The 20,487-nt window shown below is 41.5% G+C and overlaps 1 protein-coding gene across 1 annotated transcript in view; it reads left to right on the top strand.

The window, feature by feature from the left end:
* Positions 1 to 9,043: 9,043 nt before the first annotated feature.
* Positions 9,044 to 20,487, top strand: part of GRK4 (G protein-coupled receptor kinase 4) — a 74,584-nt gene continuing 63,140 nt past the window's right edge. The window contains exons 1-2 of the mRNA XM_008577975.1: positions 9,044 to 9,062; positions 11,220 to 11,315. Of these exons, the coding sequence (XP_008576197.1) occupies positions 9,044 to 9,062; positions 11,220 to 11,315 (115 nt within the window). The remainder of the gene's footprint in view (positions 9,063 to 11,219; positions 11,316 to 20,487) is intronic.

Raw genomic sequence — 20,487 nt, 5'->3', positions numbered from 1 at the left:
CAACCCTCGGTGTTGCTCCCGCGCCTCGCTCAGCCAGTGAGCGGGAACCGGTCTGTATGTGGGATCCGAACCCTCGGCGGGAGCGCCGCCACGCTTCCCAAGCGGCGCACCTATCCAGTGCGCCACCAGGCCGGCCCCCAAAGTTTTTTCTTAGGTTAGCATTTCCTTTCAAGATACAAGTGTCTGTATCAGTTAAACTAATATTTGCGGCTTCCAGTCAAGATGGCAGAATAAATGACCCCAGCATCACTCTCTCCCACAAATCAACTAATTTACAACTATTAAAAAGCAACAACAGCCAAGGTGGGGCCACCAGAGCTCAGGGGAAGAGGAGGAGAGACCTATGGAGTACATGAAGGTGGGAGAAGCCACAATGTGAGACAGAAAAAACTGCTGTAACTGTTTTAAATCCTGGCCGTTTCCAGGCTGGAGCTGCTGAGTGCACAGAGCAGGAGCCAGCAAAAACCGCAGCTGTGCCCTTCGGATGAAGTTGCTTGGAGGCAGCAGGGGAGAAGAGGGCCTTGGTGGCCCCCAGGACAGCAAGACCACTAACAGTGTTCCCATGGACCCACATAAGACCGAGGAACCACAACAAATGAAACAAAGGAGCCACTCAGAGGCCAGTGTGTCATCACAAGGGTCCAGAGCACGGCCCATCCTGTGGGAAATGTTTGAAACCTGGGCAGTGGGGGAGACAGGCCCACCAGGGAAACACTGGGGACACAGCAAGGACAGCGGATCTGCCTCCCAATCAGCGTAGGACCAGTCAGAGGAGACTGGTTAGGAATATAGAATTGCATGTGGTGTAATTTGATGTAAAGATTGAGGCACAGACCAGAGTTTCTATACAACCTAGGTACAGTGGATTTCACTAGAACCAGAAGTACCTATAAAGTCAACCATTAAAATCAGTGCTGCACAAAAAGCCTTCCCCAGGGAATCAGCAGCAAAGCAGCAATTTAGCTCAAGTACTGGTCCCCACAGGAAGTTCCCCCACTTTAGTAGTAAGCAAAGGACAACAAATTAGTTCCAGCGCAGATTATAAGTAGTGGGAACATTAAATAATCCAACACAGAACTGAAAGAAAAAACAGAGTATGCACTGGGGCCTGCCCAGGGCCCTGAGGCATGAACCAGGGACCAGACCCTCCTCCTACAACCAGGCATGCTGCCAGCACCATGGGGTCCACCTAGGGCCCTGAGGCTTGGAGCCAGGAGCCACCAGCAAGTAGGTAAGGAGCATGCCAAAAACATCACCTCCATATGGGTGGCCCACCACAGCCACCACAATAACCACAGCTGCTGTGAAAGCGGCTAGACATCACAACCACTGTGCACATGGTCTGCCAGCCACTGGGGTGCGTTGACACAAGGAGAGTCACCAGCAGAGACCAAAGAAAAGAAGAGGATATCTTTCCACAAAGCCCATTCCAGAGAGTCAGGAGCATCTGTTCTATGATAATATTGGGGGACCTGAACACACCTCTCAGCATTGGACAGATCATCTAGGCAACAGATCATAAGAGTAACCATTACTCTTTCAGAAGGAGAGAAGAAATCTAGGGTTATCAGAGGTGGTAACAATATATATGCAAGTAATATTGATTTTATCAATATGTCAACGTTGAACCCTCAAAATATGTATAATCAATTATGATTCAATAAAAATTTTTAAATAAATAAATAAACAAATACTTGCTGCTGTAATAGATAAACCATAAAATCTCTGTTGTTTATGAATAAATGAAAATGGGGTTTTTTTGGCTTTGTTTTGTTTTGTCTTTTTAAAGATGACCGGTAAGGGATCTTAACTCTTTGACTTGGTGTTGTCAGCACCACGCTCTCCCAAGTGAGCTAACCAGAGCTAACAGGCCATCCCTATATAGGGATCCCAACCCGTGGCTTTGGTGTTATCAGCACTGCACTCTCCCAAGTGAGCCACAGGCTGGCCCCCCCCCCTTTTTTCTTTTTGTTTTTTGGTGGCTGGCCAGCATGGGGATCCAAACCATTGACCTTGGTGTTATAAGGCCACACTCTAGCCAACTAAGCTAACCAGCCAGCCCCAAACAGAGTTTATTTTTCATTTCCATAAAGGTCATGGTGAGGGGGTCAGGGAGGGAGGGGGAGGGTGAACTGTGCTCTATACAGTCAATTCAGTGTTCTAGGCTGACAGAAGCTCTGTATCATAGCACAAGGCTTCCAGGATCCTCCCATGTTTCTCTGTCCACCTGGCATACAGAGAAGTGAGAGAGAGTGGAGAACCACATGGGAATTCTTCCAGGCCAGACCTGGAAGTGGCAAAAATCCCTTCTTCATGCATTCTGTTTCCCAGATCTCAGTCATTTGGCCTATCTCACTGCAGAAGACTGGGAAATGCAGTCCCTTGTTGGGCAGCCAGTTCCTAGCAGCAGCTCTGTCTTAAGTTTTAGGATTTCTCTATATATTCTGGTTATTAATTCCTTATCCGATATATGGTGTACACACACACTTGAACCAGCAGAAGTGAGCCTCCCTCTCAGGTATGGATGTAGACAGAACATGTGCTCCTGCCAGGCCTGATGGAGAAAGCTTCCCATGGGAACACGTCTCTGTGCTCTTTTTGATAATAGCCCTTCTAACTGGAGTGAGGGGTATCTCATTGTGGTTTCAATTTGCATTTCCCTGTTGATTAGTGATGTTGAGCATTTTTTCACATACCTGTTGGCCATTTGTATGTCTCCTTTTGAGAAATGTCTATTCAGCTCATTTGCCCATTTTTTTTGGTAGGACTGTTTATTTTCTTGCTGTTGAGTTGAGTTCCTTTCATATTCTTGATATTAATCCCTTGTTGGATGCATATATTTGCAAATATTTTCTGCCATTTTTCAGGTGGTTTCTTTACTCAGTTGAGTGTTTCCTTTGCTGTGCAGAAGCTTTTTACTTTAATATAATCCCATTCTTCTGTTTTTGCTTTTGTTGCCTGTGCTTTTGAGGTCCTCTTCATAAAGTCTTTGCCCAGCTCCATGTCCTAAAGTGTTTCCCCTATGTTTTCTTCTAGTAATTTCATGGTTTGGGGCCTTGTGTTTGTCTTTAATCCATTTTTAGTTGATTTTTGTGTATGGTGAGAAATAGGGTTCCAATTTCATTCTTCCACATATGTATATTAAGTTTTCCCAGCCCCATTTATTGAAGAGACTGTCCTTTCCCCAATGAATACTCTTGGCACCTTTACTGAACATCAGTTGGCTGTAAATACATACTTTATTTCTGGGTTCTCTATTCCATTGGTCTGTGTGCCTGTATTTATGCCAGTACCATGATGTTTTGGTTACCATAGCTTTGTAGTATATTTTGAAGTCAGGTAGTGCAATGCCTTCAGCTTTGTTATTTTTTGCTCAGGATCACATTGGTTGTTCAGGGTCTCTTGTGGTTCAATATGAATTTTAGGATTTTTTTTTCTATTTCTGTGAAGAATGTCCTTGATATTTTTATAGGGATTGCATTGAATCTGTAGATCACTTTTGATAGTATGGACATTTTCCCAATATTAATTCTTCCCACCCATGAACATGGAATGTCTTTCCATTTCTTTGTGTCCTCTTCAATTTCTTTTGTCAGTGTTTTATAGTTTTCCTTGTAGCGATCTTTCATCTCTTTGGTTAAATTAATTCTTAGGTATTTTATTTTTTGGTAGCTATTGTAAATGGGATTGCTTTCTTGATTTCTTTTTCATCTTGCTTGTTATTGCTGTATAGAAATGCTACTAATTTTTGTAGGTTGATTTTGTATCCTGCAACTTTATTGAATTCATTTATCAGTTCTAAGAGTTTTTTTGATGAAGTTTTTAGGTTTTTCTATATATAAGATCATGTCATCTACAAATAGGGACAATTTGACTTCCTGTTTTCCAATTTGGATGCCCTTTATTTCTTTCGCTTGGATAATTGCTCTGGCTATGACTTCTAGTATTATGCAGAATAAAAGTGGAGAGAGTGGGCATCCTTGTCTTTTCCAGTTCTTAACGGAAGAGCTATCAGCTGTTCCTCATTTAGTATGATAAAGCTGTCAGTTTGTCATATATGGCCATTATTGTGTTGAGGTACATTCCTTCTATGCCCAGTTTGTTGGGGGGTTTTATTGTGAAGTGATGTTAGATTTTGTCAGATGTTTTTTCTGCATCAGTTGAGATGATCATATGGTTATTGTCCTTCATTCTGTTGATGTAATGTATTACATTTATCGATTTGCATATGTTGAATCAGCCTTGCATCCCTGAGATAAATCCTATTTGATCATGGTGAATGATCTTTTTAATATGCTGTTGGATTCAGTTTGCTGGTATTTTGTTGAGGATTTCTGCAGCAATGTTCACCTGAGATATTGGCCTACAGTTTTCTTTTTTTGTTGTGTCCTTGTTTGGTTTTGGTATCAGGGTAATTCTGGCTTTTTAGAATGAGTTTGGAAGAGTTCCTTCCTCTTCACTTCTTTGGAAATGTTTGAGAAGAATTGGTGTTAATTCTTTTTTGAATGTTTGGTAGAATTCAGCAGTGAAGCCATCCGGTCTTGGGCTTTTCTTTAATTGGGAGAATTTCTATTACTGATTGAATCTTGTTACTCGTAATTGGTCTGTTCAGGTTTTCTATTTCTTCTTGGTTCCATCTTTGTAAATGGAATGTTTTCAGGAATTTATTCATTTTCTCTAGATTTTCCAATTTTATGACATATAGCTGTTCATAGTAATCTCTAATAATCCTTTGTATTTATGTAGTATAAGTTGTGATTTCTCCTTTTTCATTTCTAATTTTATTTATTTGAGTCTTTTCTCTTTTTTTCTTGGCTAGTCTAGCTAATGCCTTGCTTTTTAAAAATCTTTTCAACAAAAACAACATTTTGTTTTGTTAATCTTTCTAATTTTATTTGTTTTGTCAATCTTTTTTTTTTTTTTTTTTTTTTTTTTTTTTTTTTTTTTTTTTTTTTTTTTTTTTTAAAATTTTGTTAATCTTTCTAATTTTATTTGTTTTGTCAATCTTTTTTTTTTTTTTTTTTTTTGTCTTTTGTCTTTTTTCCGTGTCCGGCAACGGATCACAACCCTCAGTGTTGCCCCCGTACCGGACCGGGGACCGGCAACGGGATCGCAAGCCTCGGCGTTGCTCCCGCGCCTCGCTCAGCCAGTGAGCGGGAGTCGGTCTGTATGTGGGATCCGAACCCTCGGATGGGAGCGCCGCCGCGCTTCCCAAGTGGCGCACTATCCAGTGCGCCACCGGGCCGGCCCCTTGTTTTGTCAATCTTTTTATTGTTTTTGCTGCTGTTTGCAATTTTGTTTATTTCTACTCTGAACTTTATTATTTCTTTCCTTCTGCTAATTTTTGGTTTGGTTTGTTCTTGCTTTTCTAGTTCCTTAAGATGCAGTGTTAGGTTATTTATTTGAAATCTTTCCACTTTTTGGATGTTGGTGTTCATTGCTATAAACAACTCTCTTAGTACTATTTTGGTTGTATCCCATAGGTTTTGGTATGTTGTGTTTCTGTTTTTATTTGTTTCAAGAAATTTTTAAATTTCATTTTTTTTTCCTTTTTGTCTTTTTTACTGACCGGTAACGGGATCGCAACCCTTGGTGTCGTGCCCGCACCGGGGACCGGCAACGGGATCGCAACCCTCGGTGTTGTGCCCGCACCGCGCTCAACCAGTGAGCGGGAACCGGTCTCCACATGGGATCCGAACCCTCGGCGGGAGCGCCGCCACACTCCCAGGCGGCACACTCTCCAGTGCGCCACCGGGCCGGCCCTAAATTTCATTTTTAATTTTTCTTTGACCCATTGGTCATTTAGGAGTATGTGGTTTAGTTTACATATATTTGTACAGTTTCTAGAGTTTCTCTTGCTGTTAATTTCTAGTTTTATTCCATTGTGGTCAGAGAAGATACATGATATGATTTCATTTTTTTAAGATTTGTTGAGACTTGTTTTGTGAACAATCATATGGTCAATCCTGGAGAATGTTCCATGTGCCAATGAGAAGAATGTGTATACTGCAGTAGTTGGATGGAATGTTCTGTAAATGTTTGTAAGGTCCATTTGGTCTATAGTGCAGTTTAAATCCAATGTTTCCTTGTTGATTTTCTATCTAGATGATCTGTCCAATGCTGACAGTGAGGTGTTGGAGTCTTCAACTGTTATTATATCGGGGTCTATCTCTCCCTTAGGTCTAATAGTACTTGCTTTATACATTTGGGTGCTCCAATGTTGGGTGCATGTATATTTACAATTGGTATGTCCTCTTGAAGACTTTACCATATAACATTATATAATGACCTAATTTGTCTCTTTTCTACAATTTTTTTTTTTTTTTCCGGTGTCTGGCAACGGATCGCAACCCTCAGTGTTGCCCCCGTACCGGACCGGGACCGGCAACGGGATCGCAACCCTCGGTGTTGCCCCCGCGCCTCGCTCAGCCAGTGAGCAGGAACCGGTCTGTATGTGGGATCCGAACCCTCGGCGGGAGCGCCGCCGCACTTCCCAAGCGGCGCACTATCCAGTGCGCCACCGGGCCGGCCCTCTTTTCTACAATTTTTGACTTAAAGTCTATTTTGTCTGATGTGAGTATAATACTCCTGCTTGCTTTTGGTTTCTATTTGCATGGAATATGTTTTTCCATCCCTTTACTTTCGGTCTATGTGTGTCTTTATGGGTGAAGTGAATTTCTTGAAGGCAGCATATAGTTGGACCTTGGGGTTTTTTTTTTTGTTTTTTTTTTTAATCTGCTCAGTCTATATTTTTTAATTGGGGAATTTAGTCCATTTGCATTCAAGGTTATTATTGATAGGACTTATTCCTGCCATTTTGTTGGTAGTTTTCTGTTTCTTTTGTTCCTTTCTTCCCTCCTATTGTTTACCAGTGCAGTTGTTTTTGTGTAGTGATAAGATTTGATTTCTTTTTCTTTCTTGTTTGTGTACCTGCTTTACTGTGAGTTTCAAGGATAGCTTTGCTAGATATAGTAATCTTGGTGGGCAGTTTTTTCTTTCAGCACATTGAACATATCATCCCATTGTCTCCTGTCCTTTGAGATTTCTGCTGATAAGTCTGCTTTTAGTCTAATTGGGATTCCCCTATATGTGATACTATTATTTTCATTTCACAATGTACCTTAATTTCTAAGCATGTTTATGGCATATATTTATTTTAAGTAGTTTTGCACTTAAAAAAAAAGTTTTGGTTGAATCATGTTGCTTCTTATTAGCAGTAATGGTTAAAAATGGGATTCTTGGAGTTAGGCAGACCTGAGTTTAGATCTTGGATCTACTCTCAATAGTTGTGTGACATTGGGCAAGTTATTTAACCTCTGCTTCATTCCCTTGTCTGAGAAAAGGAAATCATAGTAGTATATACATCATAGGGTGGGGACAATTAAATGAGTCAGTATGTGTAAAGCTCCTGGAAGGGTGCCTGTTACATAGTAAATACTCAATAAACCTAAAATATTAATTCTTACTCCTTCTCCTCCCTTCAGCCCTTGATAATTTCATCTCTAATTCTCACCCATTCCCTGTAGTCAGTATCCCCAGTTTTTCAACTCTACTCAAAGTTAACAAATAGTCTTTTAGGGTCTGCTGTACGTAATGTATTACTCTTAGTGCATTGGGCACATAAAGGTCCATTTATTCATCCTCTCAGTAATTTGTTTGCATGCTGGAGGTACACCGAGAATATGACAGTGAACCTAGACCTTGCCCTCATTGAGATTGAATGAAGATGTTTTCAAGGTGCAAAGGGCATGAGAAGGAGCCTGCAACTCACCAGAAAAGACAGGACAGGCTTCGTGGAGGGGGTTCTGCTTGAGCCACGTAGAGCTTTGCCTAGATTGATAAGGCTGGAGTGACAGTCTAGGCAGATACCGGCACTAATGACTCTTGGAACCTGCCCTTGCTTCTTTTGGGCTTTTGTAAATAGTGTGGCTTGAGCATTGGGCACTTATCAGGTGATATCAGGCAGGGCTGCTCTTTGTTCCCACTTCATCCTTAGACTTGGGAGCCTGTCAAGAGGTGTAAGCAACAGAGAAGGGAGCTTTTATTTGCATTGTGAGAAGGTGACTTGGGCGGAAGGTGGGAGGTAGGAAGGCTAATTAGAAGAGAGGCTGAGGAGAGCTGTAACCCTAGAGTGAAAGGGGACAGTGGTAGTGGGAAGGAGAAAACGGGATGTGTGAGTCCCTTTGAGGGCAGGACCAGCTGTCTTGACTTCTCATTGTGCCCAGAGCCTGGACAGTGCCTGGCACAAAGGATGCAAACAGCAGATGTCTTCCAAATAAACGAATGAGGCACTCACTAGTTTGTTAGCCAGGATTCCTGGTATGGCAAGAGGACTGGGAGCGTGTGGTCACCTGGCCTTCCCAGAGCCCTCCCCACATGAAGCTGGCTGTGGGGTGGCAGGGGTGAGGATTAGTAGAAAAGCCTAGCAACTTAACTTGTTTTCCTTGCTCATCGAGGAAGTGAGCCTGCGAACTGATCTTTGGTGGGAATTCGCAGGTGTGGGAAACCATACCCTTAAGGGGAAGGGAAAGAACACTCAACCCTGCTCATGGGCCTGGTACTTCTCTAGACAAGGCATCCCACTTGATCTCTACAACAATCCTGTTAGGAACTGGAGGGCTGAGATCTCAGAGAATGTGCAGCCACCCAGGAACACCTCCAAGACGAGGCATGGTCTCTTTGAAAGCCTTGTCTTCCTTGGGCATGTCTGGAGGATCAGACCAGACCCAAGTCTTCCCTGACATGCCAGTCCTGGTTGATGCATCCAGCCCTCTTCCTGCTGCCACCTGCCCCATTTGTCAGTGCCACACACCTGTGAGTGCAAACACACTGTAGTTAAGGCAGCTGTGCCTCCTCATCGAGGCCTTCCAGCTTCACCATTCCTGTATCAAGTCTACATACAGTGTCAGGCTTAGGAGAAAGGTTGCAGTGGCCAGACTTGCTAATTACCTGAGTAGGAAAAAGTTGGGATAGGCCAGAGACCAAGAGAATGCTGAGAGTGAAATGTGAATGGGAGCAAGAGTGACTTGCTCTCACCTGCTCAATGATCCAGCAGCTCAGGGGTACATGAGCACCCCTGAAGATGTAAGCCATGTCTCAGGCACTTTCAGATCATACTCACCATCCATGTGGGATCTTGAGGGTAAAGGTACTACTTTTGGCAAGTGACATCTCAGCTCTCTAATCCTTTAAAGGGTCTAATAAAAGTAGCATATCCCAAAGAACAGTTCTTGTTTCAGTTGAAGGGAGAACCAACAATAGCCCTGCAAAAAAGGAATCTATAACCAAAGAGGACAGCTTCTGTTCAGTAACTGCCGATTCTCTGGAGTGAGTTCCCACACGCCCTAGGAAGGGGTGGGAGGGACAGGCTGTCCTTCCCCAGCCCTTCACAGATGTGGGACATGCTGTCCCTGAAGTAGCACTTAGCGTATTCTGTGGCATTGGCAGGTGCTTGTTACATGTTTATTAAATTAGTGAATCTTAAAAGGAAGAGTGCATGTAAGAGAGAGTCTCATTTGAACATGTTGAACAGAAGGTGCTCTGGACAGCAGGCGGCAGGATATGAGTCCAGAGTTCATGATCTCAGTCAAAATATGGAGTGGGGGGAGCAGAGGAGAAGAAGGCGGCTGGGGAAGAAGCTCCTACATCTTTGACTGTTATCTTTTTTGCAGAATCTGTATCTCTAGCTGAGCCTTCTCTCCTGAGCTCATCCCAGTCTATCCCTCTCCCAGATGTCTGCCTCATATTTGGAATTTTCCAAACTCACGATATTTAAAACAGAGCACACCATCTCCCAAGGAAATGTGGCATTCCTCCTGACTTCCCGGTTCTTCCTAATTGTCCTGGAGTCTTAGTCCCCCAGCTTAAGCCATGATGTTCTCTTCGATAAAATTCAGTCAAATTTCTGCTGCCCAGAATGTTTGAAATTGAAGGTTTTAATTTCTCTGTATTAAATTAAAGGGAAACAAAGGTGCTTGTTTAAAAATGTCTTTGTAAACTATTATAATGTAGGGCTGGCCACTTAGCTCAGTTGGTCAGCGTGGTGTTATGACAGCAGGGTCAAGGGTTTGGATCCCCATGTCGTCCAGCTGCCAAAAAAAAAAAAAAGTACAGCTTTTCCCATCATTCTTGTCTCACCACAGGATGTTCTTCTCCCAGATCTTCCCTTGACTTTCTCCCTTACGTCCCTCAGGTCTCTGCCTAAACATGACCCTGGCAGGGAGGTCTTCTCTGATCCAACCTTAGTCAAAATAGCACCTTTTGGGCCGGCCTGGTGGCGCACTCGGTAGAGTGCGGTGGCACTCCCGCCGAGGGTTTGGATCCCATATAGAGACTGGTCCGCTCACTGGTTGAGCGCGGTACGGGCACTACACTGAGGGTTGCGATCCCATTACCGGTCACGAAAAAAGACAAAAAAAAAAAGGAAAAAAAAAAATAGCACCTTTTTTGTTTTAACCCTGCTTGATTTTTTTTTTTTTTTTTTGTCTTTTTGTCTTTTTCCGTGTCCGGCAACGGATCGCAACCCTCAGTGTTGCCCCTGTACCGGACCAGGACCGGCAATGGGATTGCAACCCTCGGTGCTGCTCCCGCGCCTCGCTCAGCCAGTGAGCGGGAACCGGTCTGTATGTGGGATCCGAACCCTCAGGCGGGAGCGCCGCCGCGCTTCCCAAGCGGCGCACTTATCCAGTGCGCCACCGGGCCGGCCCTTGATTTTGTTTAGTATTGCTTATCACTATGTATTGGCTAATTTTTTTCTTATCACTTATCATTATCTGACTTGTTAATCTCTCTGCCTCACTTCAATGTAGGGGAGGGACCTTGTCTTTTTTACCATTGTATTCCCAGTGATTTGAAGGTGTTTGGTATATAGTAGGTGCTCAAAAAATATTTGTTCAACAAATATTTATAAGCAGCCCTATATAATATGTCATGTTAGATTTGGTTTATAAATTTGGAAACTGAGGCTCAACAGAGCTAATTACAAAAAGCCAACATCACATGGTTTCTTAATGATAGAACCGGTGATGACATCGCTTTGGAATTTTATACTTCACGGAGTTGCTTTCCAAATAAGACGAATAACTATAAGCTTGTGTTTGTACTCATCATAGTTACCCAAACTACCCACACAAAAATAGTAAGATACATTAGTGGAAGTAGTTGTAATTGAATATTTCTGACCATTAAAGAAAATGCCTTTTTTTCCCCCCCAAATTTAGGAGGATATGGCAAAAAAAGTGGTCGCAGTAAAAAGTGGAGGGAGATGCTGAAGCTGCCCCCTGTCAGCCAGTGCAGCGAGCTTAGACATTCCCTCGGTGAGTAAATAGTGCTCACTAATGTGCAGAGGGGACATCCAGCATTGTACCATTCATGAGGTGTTATTCCTCTTTGAGTTCTGTAAACGTTTCAAAAATTTGATGATAAATTCTCCTTATATCTTCATGACTCTTCCCAGGGAAAAAACCCTTTAGATTTTCTGATGTGCGGTTATAAGGTATATGGCTGTTGACTTTTTCATTAAAAACGTTTTTTAGAAAAGTAATGTATGCTCATTGTTCTGTACGTAACAGAAGAGAAATAAGGTAAGAGTTGTCCTCGTCATGACCCAGCCAGTCATTCTCTACTTATTAACAGAAGTAAACACTGTTAAGTATTTCTTAATATCCTTCTAGACAGTCTTCTGTGCATGTTAAGAAAAATTATTGATGATCGCTTCAGGAAAGGATTAGTCAAATAAAAATATGGTATATCAGTATAATGGAAAACGTTGCAGCTACAAAGAATGAGCGTTAGCTACATGTCCTGACATAAGCACAAATCAGATATACAGCCATGTTTATAAGGCAATCATAATTGTATTTTTCAAGATGGAATTTCCAGTTCAAAGGGTACGCACATGAAAAATTTTGATGTTGCCAAAGTAACCTCCGGAAAGTTTGGATCAGTTTACCTTCATGCTGGTAGTATATGACAAGTTTTCCTTGTTTATGCTTTTGCTATAATACTGGTTGTTATCATTATTTTTAAGTCTTTGCTAAACTGCAATTTGAAAAATGGTCTCGTTTTAATTTTGGATGGGGTTGAGCATTTTCATTAGGTTTTCCAATTTCACTTGTAAAAGTTCTTTATGTATGAGTTATCCTTTTGCATCCAGTGTGAATATATCTTATAATTCTGCTTTTTACTGTTTGACTTACAGTATTTTTCCATACAGAGATTTTAATTTTTTACATAGGCAAATATATTAATCTTTTTCTTCTTTGCTTTTGAGCTTCGTGTTATACTTAGGAAGGACACCTTTATTCCAAGATTATTTTTATAAACCCATCATCTTTCTTTTAGTACTATTATTGTTCCTTTTTAAGAAAGTCTAAATATTTTAACTATCAAAATTAGTTTCAGATGGTATAAAGAAAGAAGTAGTTCCCCCGCCAAAGAACTACCCCATTGTTTTAACTAATTAAGTTTTTAAAACAACAGCTTTATTGAGATATAATTCACATGCCATACAGTTCAGTTATGTAACTTGTACAATTCAAGTTTTTGATATATTCATAGAGTTGTGCATCCATCACTGCAATTGATTTTACAACATTTTCATCACCCCCAAAAGAAACCCCCACCCACTGGTAGTCACTCCCCATTCTCTCCTGCTACCTCTAGCCCTAGGCAACCATTAATCTACTTTCTGTCTCTATGGCTTTCCAAACTATTCTGGACATTTTATATAAATGGTGTGGTGCTTCGTGACTGGCTTTTTTCACTTAGCATAATGTTGTCAAAGTTTTTCTATGCTGTAGCATGAATCAAGACTTTACTCTTTTTGTTGCTGAATAATATTCCCTTTTTAAAATCCATTCTTCATCAGTTGATGGACATCTGAGTTGTTTCCATTTTTGGCATTATGAGTAATGCTGCTATGAGTTTAGGTGCAAGTTTTTTTTATTTTTTTGTGCTGGCTGGTACAGGGATCCAAACCCGAGACCATGGTGTTGTAAGGCTGCACTCTAACCAGCTGAGCTGTGTACAAGTTTCTGTCATGGTAAAATATACATAACAAAAGTTACCTTTTATTTTTTGTTTTTATTTAATTGTAATGTATTAATTGTACATATGTATGGGGTACAGAATTATATTTCAATACCTGTATACAGTGTGTAGTGATCCAAATCAGTGTAATTAGCAAATTCATCATTTCTTTGTGATGAGAACATTTAAGTTCCTCTGTTCTAGCCATCTGACAACATACAATAAATTATTGTTACTTATAGATGCCTAGCACTGCTGTACTCCAGTAGAACTTATTTTTCCTATCTAGCTGCAATTTTGTGTTCATTAACCAAAGTTCAGTGGCATTAAGTTGGATATATACCACCTTTTGTTTATTTATCTGTCAGTGGGCATTTAGGTTATTTCAACTTTTTTTTTCGATGGCCATCAAGCGTGGAAATCCAGATCCTTGACCATTGTGTTCTAATACCTCAGTCTAACCAAGTGGGCTAACTGGCCAGCCCAGTTTCTACTTTTTGGCTATGAGAGTAATGCTGCTAGGAACATTGGTGTGAAATATCTGTTCGCGTCCCTGCTCTCACTTCTTTTGGTATGTATTCAGAAGTGGAATTGGTGTGTCATATGGCAATTCTGTGTTTAACTTTTTGAGGAAATTTCCAGACTGTTTTCCAAGTGGCTGCACCGTTTTACATTCCCACCAGCAATGTGTTCAGTTGCTCCACATACTTGCCAACACTTTTTATTTTCTTTTTTCTTTTTATTACAGCCATCCTACTGTGTGTGGAGTGGTATCTCATTGGGTTTTGATTTGCATTTCTCCAGTGACTAGTGATATTGAGCATCTTTTCCCATGCTCATTGGCCATTTGTATTTGTTCTGTGGATAAATGCCTGTTCAAATCCTTTACCCATTTTAAAAATTAGGTTGTCCTTTTGTTGTTTAGATGTAAGTTTTCATTATATATTCTGGATACTAGACCTTTATCAGATATTTGATTTCCAAATATTTTTCCCCATTCTGTGTGTTGTCTTTTCACTTTCTTGATGATGTCCTTTTAATATATTTAATGGTTCTTAATATATTCAGAGAGTTGTGCATACATCACCACAATTAATTTTACATCATTTTCATCACCCCTAAAAGAGACCCCACACCCACTGGCAGTCACTCTTCATACTTAAAAAAATTCAATTTTGATGAAGTCCAATTTATCTATTTTTTTCTTTTGTTGTTTGTGTACTTTTGGTATCATTTCTAATCCAAGGTTCCTGTTCCTCTAAGAGTTTAGCTCTTACATTTAGGTGTTTAATCCATTTGGAGTTAATTTTTGTCTATGTTATGAGGTAGAGATCCAACTTCATTTTTCTTATTGGATATCCAGTTGTCCCAGCACCATTCCTTGAAATGACTGTTCTTTCACCATTGAATTGTCTTGGCACCCTTATTAAAAATAAGCTGACTGTAAACATGAGGGTTTGTTTCTAGACTCTTGTAAGTGTACATCTGATTGCATTTAGGGCCCAACCAAATAATCCACGAGAATATTCCCTTGTCAAGATCCTTTACTAAATCACATTTGCAGAGACCTTTTCCCAAATAAGGTAATATTTACAGGGTCTAGGAATTTGGACCTGATATCTTGGGGGCCATTACTCAGCCTAGTACATATGGAAACTCTGTGTTTAACTTTTTGAGGAATGTGAGGAACTGTTTTTCAAAATAATGGCATCATTTTACGTTCCCACCAGCAATATTCCCCCACATACTCCCCAACACTTGTTATTCTCATTATAGCCATCCTCGTGGGTGTGATTTACATTTCCCTGATGACTAATGATGTTGAGCATCTTTTTATGTGCCTATTGGCCATGTGTATATCTTTGCTGGAACAATTGATATTTGATCCATAGTGTTAATAGTAATTTTTTCTGAATATAACATAGATTAGTATGGAGGTTGATTCTAACATGTGACATTTGCATTGTAATTAAGATATTGTGAACTTTTCTTTGGGACTATCTTTTGTGTGTGTGTGTGTGTGTGGTTGGATGGTATGGGGATCCGAACCCCTGGCAGCTTAACCTTGTTGGAGGTAGGGCAGAGAGGATCAGGGAAGGCATCCTAACTGGGCTATGAGGATGGGGTGAGAGGGATAGGAGAAGAATTTTCCAGGCAACAGGGTTCACAAGCACGAGGGCCACAGGAGGGGAAAAAGAACAGTAATTTGGGGCTGAGCCTGTGGCACACTTGGAGAGTGCAACGCTGGGAGCGCAGCAGCGCTCCTGCTGCGGGTTCGGATCCTATATAGGGATGGCCGGTGCATTCACTGGCTGAGCATGGTGCGGCCGGTCTCAAAAAGGACAAAAAAAAAAAAAAAAAGAACAGTAATTTGCAGGAACTTAAGAAAGGCCAGTCTTGCTGGAACAAAGACAAAGGAAGAGGGTGACATTGGATGGGGCAGAAGCAGGTGGCAGGCGTTGTAGACCTGGTAGAGGCTTTTCTCTCATTAGAGTTACGAAAAGTTAACATTGCCAGATTTGTAGCATAGGAATGATGTAGTAAGATTTACATTTTAGGAAAGTCTCTGAGGCTTCTGTGTGAAGGATGGGATTACAGGAAACAGCAAGACTATATAGAAGACTGTTGCCATTGTCCAGGCAAGAGATGACGTGAACTTGGCTGGGGATGGAAAAAACTTAGGAGGTGGAATCTGATAGATTTATGTGGGGAATAAAGAGAGGGGAGGGATTAAGGATGATGTCCAGATCTCCATTCACTGAGAGAGGGCACATGGGGACCAGCCTGCTGGGATGGAAGCTGTATATTCATGTTTAAAGCTCAGAGAAGTCTGGGCTGTAGATAGGAACCTGGGGGATAAGTATGTAGAGATAGCATCGAGAAGTCACAATACTGGAAGTGGATAGGAGCGAACAAAGAGTGAAAAGGGAAAGGCCCTTGACCAAGCTCAGAAGACCTTCCGTCCTGTTATGGCCCAGTTGAAGAGGATGTTGTGGCCAGGTGGACCAAGAAGGAGCATTCAGATGGATCTGTGTTGAGTTGGGGGGGGTCAATAGAAGTAGGGGCTGGGGTGGTTCCAGGTGGGTGGGCATGTCAGAGAGGCCAAGGAGCCACTGAATTTGGTTACAAGTTCAAGGTCTTTGTATTTTTTTTTTTTTCCATGCCTATAACACTACTTGGCCACAGTTTGTTTAAGTGAATGAACTGGTGACTTTCACAAGTGTTGTTTCTGTGAAGATGTACAAGCAGAAGTTTCTCACTGAATAAAACAGTGTTTCTACTGAGATACCCTCTACTTTGCATGCAGATCTTTATTTTCTTTATTAGTTTACATAACATTTGATTTAGTATGGTAGTAAGCATAACTTGGGTTTTTCTAATTTTTATACTTTGGTTTTTCTGAATTTGTAGATGGTTCAGAATAAGCAAGCTATAAAACTTTGAGTTAGTGTTCTTTGTATAGGAGGATTACTTTGAGATTAAGAGAGAGAGAGAGAGAGAGAGAGAGAGAGTGAGAGAGAGAGAGAGAGAGAACGAGAGAGCTTCTGGTAAGCAGCTCATTCTTACCTCAGAATTTGGTAGAGAAATCAGTCTCTTTTTAGTGGGTTATCTTATGAGCAGGTGGATCTGGAAAAGTGCTTCTTTTGACTTTTCAGCACCATGGACTCAGCACTCAGAAGCTTCCCTGTGTCCACTGCACCAGGGCTCCTCCTCTCCCAGTAAGCTCATCTTCCCTGGTAGGGACCAGCACCCTCTCTCCAAACACCAGTTCTTCCCGTCTCTGCTCACTCATGTCTGGTGTCCAGAGCAGCCTCTGAGGGATCAGAAGGACAAGGGCTGGGTCTTGCAGCTCCTGCAGGCCAGGGGCCTCTGGTGGGGAGACTCACTATCTACTGCTTCAGAGATGTTGTGTTTTGTGACCCATTTCTTTGGTTTGTGGTATTTTTGTAGCATGTGAAATCTGATGCATGTAAGATCATTAATAGAATTGTAAACCAGATAAGGTAAAAAGAAACATTTAAAATATTTGTATTTATATAAATGTCAGAATTTTTTATTGATTTAGAAAAATTTTTTAATTCCCTGACTAAATTACTTTCTGTTAGTTTTGTGGTGTTGCTGTCACTTATTTCTCCAAGATTTTGTTAATGCCATCAATGTGAAAATTGTAAATTACTACACAATGAAGACTATGTGTCAGATGAAATATTTTGAACATATGTAAAGGACTTTATTGAATATAGTAATAATCACCCACGTTCCTACCACCCAAATTTAAATAGAAGATTTTAGAATTAAGGATTTTTTGAATGATGCATCATTTTTGCTCTTATACCTGAGCAAATATAAGAATTGGAGGTTTACCTGTAAGGTGTCCATATAAATGCTGTGCAGTCTAAAAGTTCCTGTTGTCTCCACATTGTGCTTCAGGACAATTCCTATCCCCAGAATCTGAAACTAACATTGATTACTGACCTACTCTGCCCAGTTGTGTCCTGTGTACCTTTAGTTCCTTCACATACCTTACCCTGTGGGGTAGAGGACAGTATTCTCATTTTCCAGAGAAGGAATGTGAGGCTTGCATGATATGAGCTGGCCATAACCTGGCCATGGTCTCATACCTCCTCAGTGGTAGAGCAGGAGGTAGAACTAGTTTGAAAGAACTCATGTTCTTTAATTATGCTCTGCTTCCTTCCAGGAAAACCCAAGGGGCTCTTACCCTGTATTTATGTTTTTAAATATCTTTCAGAAAATGTGGATTATATCATATGGTCATTTATAATTATGACAGAAATTTATATAGTATCTGAGCTTTAGGACATAGACTTAAAAGAATACAAATAGACTTCCAGTCAAGATGATGGAATAGATGGTCCCCAGCATCACTCTCTCCCACAAATCAACCAATTTATGACTATAAAAAAGCAACAGCTGCCAAGCTGGGGCCACTAGAGCTCAGGGGAAGAGAAGATACCTATGGAGTGCATGAAGGTGGGAGAAGCCACAATGAGAGAAAAAACCGCTTTGACCATTTTGAATCCTGGCCACTTCCAGGCTGGAGCTGCTGAGCGCACAGAGCAGGAGCTGGCAAAAGCCGCAGCTGTGCCCTTCAGATGAAGTTGCTCATAGGCAGCAGGGGAGCGGAGGGCCTTGGTGGCCCCCAGGCCAGCAAGATCACTAATAGGGTTCCCGTAGACCTACATAGGAGCAAGGAGCCACAACAACTGAAAAAAAAGGAGCAATTCAGAGGCCAGTGAGTCATTACAAGGGACCAGAGCATGGCCTGTCCTGTGGAAAGTGTTTGGAGCACGGGCGGTAGGGGTGACAGGCCCACAGGGAGAACACTGGAGCACAGCAAAGACAGCTGATCTGCCCTCCAATCAGCGTAGGACCACTTGGAGGAGACTGGTCAGAAATATAGAATTGCATGGGGTGCAGTTTGATAAAAAGACTCAGGCCCAGACCAGAGTTTCTACACAACCCAGGTGCACCAGATTTCTCTAGAACTGGAAATACGTAGAAAGTCAGCCATTAAAACCTGAGCTGCACAAAAAAACCTTCCCTAGGGAATCATCAGCAAAGCAGCAATTTAGCTCAACCACACAGCTCAAGTGCTGGTCCCCACAAGAAGTTCTCCCATTTAGAAGCAAAGGACAACAAACTAGTGCTAGTGCAGTGTTTTAAGTGGTGGGAACAGCAAATAATCCAACACAGAACTGGAAGAAAAAACAAATACCCACAACCAGAGACAAAGTTTGATATTTACCAGTAAAATTCTCATTTCACCAAAGAACACCTATAACACCTAGGAAGACCAGAAGTCTCCTGGGCTATGAAGCCAGAAAGGGAGGAGGGCCGGGGGCCTCAGCCATGCCCCCTGACACCCACAAACGGTCCCGAGGGTGGGGGCCTCGGACCTCGGGCACACCCTCTGGCACGCACAACCACCCCAGTGATGACCACCAAGCCACCACAGGAAGTACCTCAGGCTCTCCCAAGCTGGGGCAATGGGCGCTGAGGGTCTTGGTTACATCCCCTCAACATGCACAACCAGCCCAGCGACAACCACTGAACTGCAGCAAGAAGGGCCCATAGTTCCTGAGCTGAGGCTTTTGCCACACCCCCTGACATCTGCGTTTAGCCTGGCAATGACCAAGCCACCTCTGGAATCCCCCTGGTCTCCCCTGTGGGAATGAGGGGGGTGCCACAGGCCTTGATCCCTCCCCTCCTCCTTCTTCCTTCTTCCATCACATTTCCTTCCCCTTTCCCTTCTCTCCCTCCTTCCCAACTGCTCCGCAACATCATAGAATGTAAAAAAATAATATTAATAAATGAAAAAAAGTTGACAACCCCCAAAACCCAAACAATAAATAAAATAAAATAAAATAATATGAATAACCTTACATTCTTCCTGCTGTACCTAAAATAAGACTTTTGGAACCAGTTAAGCTGCTTCCTTACTAGTAAGGACTCAAATCTAGCAGAATTCTGGATGAAATTAAGGGTAATCAAATAAATTTGAAAAGTGGGAGTAGAATCTATTCCTAATAGACAACTATTTTTGAGTGTCTGATAACATAAATATAAAATGCAAAACAAACTGAAATATGTACAAAAAATGTTCAGATGTTGGGTTTACCAGATGAGCTGATGAATTCAGAGTGTTATGTTAACTTCCCTGCCGGCCTGTTCACTCCTTTTTTTTTTTTTTAATTTTCTTAATTTTATTTTGTCGATATACAATGAGGTTGATTATTGTGGCCCATTACCAAAACCCCCCTCCCTCCTCTCTCTCTTCCCTCCCACCAAATAATGTCCTTTCTGTTTGCTTGTCATATCAACTTCAAGGAGTTGTAGTTGTTAAGTCTTCTGGGTACAGAGCTGAATATCAAAACTGGTGTGCAATATGTGATCCTCAAATCAGGATAATTAGTATACTCAACATTATACAATATAATTGCTTTTGTGGCCCTTTACCAATTGCTCCCTTACCCTCCCCCCTCCACCTTCCCACCTCTGGTCACCTCAGTCCTGTTCTCTCCTTTTGAAAGCTCAATGTATTATTGTAATTGTTGTATGTTTCTTTCTCTCTTTTTTATTTATTTGTTTATTTTTTAGCTCCCATGTATAAGTGAGGACATGCAGTATTTTCTCTTTCTGTGTCTGGCCTATTTCACCTAACATAATTTTGTCTAAGTTCATCATGTTGCTGCAAATGGCAGTATTTCATTCCTTTTTATGGCACAGTAATAGTCCATTGTGTAAATATGCTGCATTTTCCTTATCCAGTTGTCTGATTATGGACCTTTAGGGTGGTTCCAACTCTTGGCTATTGTGAAGAGTGCTGTAATGAACATTGGGGAACAGGTATACCTTCGACTTGATGCTTTCTATTGCTTTGGGTATATTCCCAGCAGTGGGATAGCTGGATCATATGGCAGATCTATCTGCAATTGT

The sequence above is a fragment of the Galeopterus variegatus genome, unplaced genomic scaffold, assembly GCF_000696425.1.
Source record: "Galeopterus variegatus unplaced genomic scaffold, G_variegatus-3.0.2 Scaffold1613, whole genome shotgun sequence".
In the NCBI taxonomy this organism is placed as follows: Eukaryota; Metazoa; Chordata; class Mammalia; order Dermoptera; family Cynocephalidae; genus Galeopterus; species Galeopterus variegatus.
This window is presented reverse-complemented; position numbering and strand designations above follow the sequence as displayed.